At 36.8% G+C, this 5378-nt stretch overlaps 1 protein-coding gene across 1 annotated transcript in view; it reads left to right on the top strand.

Annotated features, from left to right (window-relative positions):
• LOC107746968 (aromatic-L-amino-acid decarboxylase-like) overlaps positions 1-4592 on the top strand; it is a 28358-nt gene extending 23766 nt beyond the window's left edge. Inside the window, exons 11-14 of the mRNA XM_016561335.1 lie at positions 1372-1391; positions 2151-2249; positions 3072-3173; positions 3799-4592. Coding sequence (XP_016416821.1) covers positions 1372-1391; positions 2151-2249; positions 3072-3173; positions 3799-3999 — 422 coding nt within the window. The 3' untranslated portion in view covers positions 4000-4592. The remainder of the gene's footprint in view (positions 1-1371; positions 1392-2150; positions 2250-3071; positions 3174-3798) is intronic.
• The last annotated feature ends 786 nt before the right edge of the window (positions 4593-5378 follow it).

The raw sequence follows: 5378 nt of genomic DNA on the forward strand, positions 1-5378 counted from the left end.
GTAACAACCTCCACGAGCTCCTCATACGCGAGGGACTGTGGTGGCGAGTCCACAATCTCCTCCGTGTTGACGCTCATCACATCAACCTCCTCGGAGGAAGATAGATGAAGTGCCTGGCTCTCTCTCCGGGGGGAAGAAACCGCAGGGCGGGCTTCCGGTCCCTGAGAGGGAGCCGTGGATCTACAAGGAGATAAGGAAGAGCCCGTCTCGGATCCCTCTGCTAAATCCACTTGCGATCCCCATGATAACAGCCGCTGCTGTGCCTCAGCAACGGCGGGGCCAGACCCAGCAGGGATTGCGAACCTGCCCGCTTTCATCGAAGATGGCCAGGTGAGAGTGGAGCACACGGAGCGGGAGAAGCTCACAGTCATGGCCCCCTTGAGGGCTGCCCGTGCATGCTCCACTACCAAACAGACGACGCACAAATTGTGTGTATCCCCACCCGAGAGATAGCATGGGCAGGGAGGAACACATGACTTGATCCGCTCGCCACATTAGATTTTGCTTTACACTTAGGAACATGAATTTTCTCTTTCTATACAGAGTAATTCCTGACTGACTGAGTGCTTTTTGCCTACACAGACACACATACACAGACACACTCGCTGAAGAGCAGAAGCTAACATGTGCGTTTGCCGGATGCGCCTTTATGCTTTCTGGTTGCTCACGTCACCCCACTCGTGACGTCTCACTTCTCTATCGGACTGATTTCACACATGCTTCAGTACGAGGTCTCGCCGGTGGCATTCCTAAGGCATTCGACGCTCGAGTTCCTGAAGGGGAACCACCTTTACACTATGGGTACAAGTAATTCTAAAATGTCTAGAAGGAGTTTATCATGATTTGTTTGCAGATGCCACTTTTTTTATATCTAATGTAGTATCAGTAATCTGATCTCTCATGTCTGTTGTTTCCTCACACATGTCCACCAATGAGCTGCCTGTTGCTTGTTGGGCATTTAAACATGGCTAAACAAAGACAGTTCCTCTGGTAATGTGGCTTTGGGCAGTGTGCAGCTGTGCAGACGATTGTAATTTTGCTGACAGCAAAACAAAAGAGTCTCTAAACCCAGAACACAACACACACACACACACACACACACATACACACACACACACACACACACACACACACACACACACATGTGCATATATGCATACACACCTTAAAGCCATTTCCATCATGAGCAACTTCCTGATTAAATTACCAACAGGCTTGGCCAGATGGAAAAAAAGAATGATGTTCTTTTTATTGCTTGTTATGTAAAGAATAATTTGTGTGATGTGTATTGTCTCATGGTATTATTTACATCTGAGCTTGCTTTTTAGTGTGTTATGACTAAATATTGACATTTTTTTTCTATATTCATAGGAATTGTCACTGATTATAGAGTAAGTATGCTGCATGCAATATGTGTGTGCAGGTGTGCATGTTTGAGATAATATTTGTTTAGCCTGCTGATGACTTCTGTTAACCTATATTAGATTATTATCTGAATGAATAACTTTTCTTGTTCTGATAATATTATTACCTAGGTAACTTGGTGATTATCAGAGGTTCAGTGACTGAAAAAAACAATAGGTTGCAGGTCTTCTCTGATAGAGTCACTAACAGTAATGAATAACTTATCAAAGTGGACTATCAAAATAAACTGTTATTGGAGAAAACTCTTTCCATATCTTTTGATGTTGGCATCAAAGGCCATAAATGTAATCAAAACAGTACATAATCTGGCTTAATTATTATAATATATATTACAGTGTTTGTTCAGTGTGTTAGGCTGCTAAATCCTGCTGTTATTAATGCATTATGCATATTATTATTATTATATTAATACATTTTGTGTCTGATCTTAATGATGTTTATTTGCATGTCTGAGAAACACAAATATAGTACTTTAGACACCAATGAACTGTATAACTTCATCCATAGTTAGCAGTTATTTGTCTCTGTGTTCTCAATTGTTCTTTATATAGGAAGAAACAAGTATTTTAATGTGTATTTAAGTCTGTATAGGTGGTGAGAAAAGGAGATAGCAACCTTTTGTATAGGAAGTACAACATTTTGTATAATCAGAAGTGTATGTGCAGTGGTTTGTGTATTTATGTGAGCACAGTTCATATGTCATATCTCATCTCATCTCCCTTCAGCACTGGCAGATCCCATTGGGTGGTAGGTTTCGTTCTCTCAAGATGTGGTTTGTGTTCCGCATGTATGGACTCAAAGGTCTCCAAGCCTACATCCGCAAGGTAACTTCCATGCTGTCAATCAAATCTAGCCTTGCCATTCACATCATATTTGGCTCCACGGTCGATTTGGAATGATGCAAATTAGCTTTTTTTCCCCTTTCATCTTCATTATATGTTCTGGACATGTACTTCTGAAGATTCTATGTTGGTGGGGAAACACAGAGCATACAGGACCTATTTTTAAACTCTTTGTATGCTCTTATTAGTTTCAGTTTAGTAAAAGATCATAAAGGTCCATCGAAGAACAATTTTTTTCTCCCATTTGTACCTCTCTTTTCTTTATTCAGTTCTTCAGTCATTCTGAATGACTCAGGTTTAATGGTCAGCTCTCAAATGCTGAACGGACAGTGGCCATAAGGAATAACTGTCTGAAAATTAGGAAATTGTGTGGTCAGATTTGATTCCATTAATCTGCATTGAAAAAAAAAAAGATTACTGATAAACTTAATCTATTTAGGACAATTTATTCTACATGATTAGCACATGATCATTCTCTGCTCTGGTATTTTGGTTGCTTATTTTAATCTACAGGCTGCCCTCTGCTGGTATTCTTGAAGAAGTATTTCACCCACAGATGAAAGCTGTTGTAACCACCTATTATTTATTATTTACATTTCACGTTGTTCCAAACCTGTAAGCTGTTAATTATTATTATTATTTTTTTTTAATGTGTGTTTGTTTGCATTCTGTTCAACACAATATGGGCATATTCCACGATGACATGCAAGAAACTTTTTTTTTTTTTTTCATAAATCATTGTCAGTTTCACACAAATTAGCGGCATAATTTCATGTCTAAAATGTGTTGTTCATCTGGTTTCAGCATGTAGGACTGGCCAAAGAGTTTGAGTCTTTGGTGAGAGCCGATCAACGCTTCGAGATCTCAGCTGATGTTGTGCTGGGCCTCGTCTGCTTTAGACTCAAGGTCAGAGAAAAACTCTACAGAAACAAAAACATCTCTTCCTGTGGTTAATGGACACTGGGAGGTCGTTAACTATGGAAAATTGCAGTATGATTTATTTTAATTTCCACTGACAGGCAAAGAGAGCAACACTGTTGTTATAGTATTTACAAAAGAAACATGGAAGGGAAAAAAACAAAACAAAACTCTGATACCATAATTTTTTTCTTTTCTTTTTTTTTTTTTTTGAGAATAAATTTACCAATTATTTCATTGCATTTAGGGAAACATTAAAAAAATCTAAAGTATAAACAATATATTTAAATAAATATATTTAATTTGAGTTATTTCAGTACTACAACTGAAACTAAACAAAAATTCGATTTTTTTAATTCTTTCAATTAATGTTTGTTTTGGTTTATTTTAATTAGCAATACTAATCCTAATGTATATTTTATATGTAACCTATTTGTATACATAACCCTGATATTACTCTGATTACTTTACTTACAGTCCAAATAGTCAGTTAATTATAAAGCAGTGCTTAATATATTAGACTTGCTTGAGACAAGTGTCTTTGTTAGCACATTTTTTAGATCAGTGAGCAGTTACAAAATATCCTTACTGAGCTGTGTGTTAAACCCTGTAGGGCTCCAATGAATTAAATGAAACTCTGTTGAAGAGGATCAACAGAGCACGTAAGATCCATCTGGTACCGTGCCAACTGGCAGGCAAGTTTGTTCTGCGGTTTGCCGTGTGCGCTCGTACTACTGAGTCACGGCATGTTCAGGAGGCCTGGAGCCACATCAGCCACCTGGCATCAGAGCTGCTTCAGGAACTGCCCCACTGACTACTGTGGTGGGCATCACATGTTAAGACAAATGGGTGATCTGTATTACGTCTGCTATCCACACTGTCTTACTTTCACTCTACTGCTGCAATTCTTTCCACTATTTATTGTCAAAATGTATGTATGTGAGTGTATGCATGTTTGTCACAACGGTGTCCACCAAGAGAGCGTCTGTGTCTTTGTGAGCTTGATCATACATGTCCTCTGTTGTGAGCAGTGTTTTTTTTCCCAAAAAAATTGTACTGTTGTATACTTGTGCACTTGAAAATGTGTCTATATTGAAAATGAAATATGTTTTGTAAGATGTTCAGAGAATGTTTTCTCTGAATAAGAGTAAATGCTTTACCGGAGCATTGTCCTTTACTTATTTCACTATAGCTTTGCTCACTCGTGCTGCATTTTCATAAAGCAAAATCAATTATTGAGCCTAATTTCTCTTTTCTTTCTTTTCTAAAAGCTTTGTTCTTGACTCAGCACAGCTGCTGTGATGAGATACCTCACCAACATTCTTTGACAGCTGTGTGCCCGAATAGTTAAAAAGATTAAACAGTAGTGTGTGTGTGTATGTATTAACATTGACAATAAAGTGCATTTCTCCCAAACTGTTGCATGTGAAATGTACATTATAGTGTGTTGCAAGATTACAGTTTGTTAATTCACTATGAGTATCCATAATCTTCTACAATCCAGGTATAGGATTTTTCTGCTGAAAAACACCATCTGCAGCATCTATGCGGAGAGCACTGCCACCTACCAGTCTGCTGTGTTTCTCCCACAGTAACCTAAAATGCCTTATGCTTTACTATTTATAATTGTTAAAAAATACTTTATAAGTATACAGTAAAAAAGTACTTATAACTAATTTGTAAAATATTAGTTTATAGTTTAAATTGATTGTTAATTAATAGTTTATAAATTGTAGTCCCTACATTGTAATTATATATTTATACAATAAATCATTTTTAAATATTTTACATTATATAGCTGTAAATGTATAATAATGTACATTTTAGTTTATCCATATTGTACTTTTCTAGTTTTGTGTACCTGTTAATGTTATGTCTGAATATATATAATGAGACCAGTCCTTTTTTTAAACTAGTGGTAAAGATATTGATTGTTCTTAAAAACATTAAAAATTATTAATTATTAGTATAAAGTGGTGTATTTTATGTATAAAGTGAATTTATATACACATTTATGCCTAATTAATGTATTTAGGGACACTACTGTTAATGCAATAATATCTAGTAAAAGGTAGGTTTAAAGTATATATAGATGTGGCACTGAGAATTGCTAATGCCAATACATCCACAACATGCTGCTGTGAGCATGTAAGGAATATTGCTGCTACACATATAACATATATGAATAATCCC

Source organism: Sinocyclocheilus rhinocerous, unplaced genomic scaffold (assembly GCF_001515625.1).
Source record: "Sinocyclocheilus rhinocerous isolate Xijiao unplaced genomic scaffold, SAMN03320098_v1.1 scaffold529, whole genome shotgun sequence".
NCBI classification, from domain to species: Eukaryota; Metazoa; Chordata; class Actinopteri; order Cypriniformes; family Cyprinidae; genus Sinocyclocheilus; species Sinocyclocheilus rhinocerous.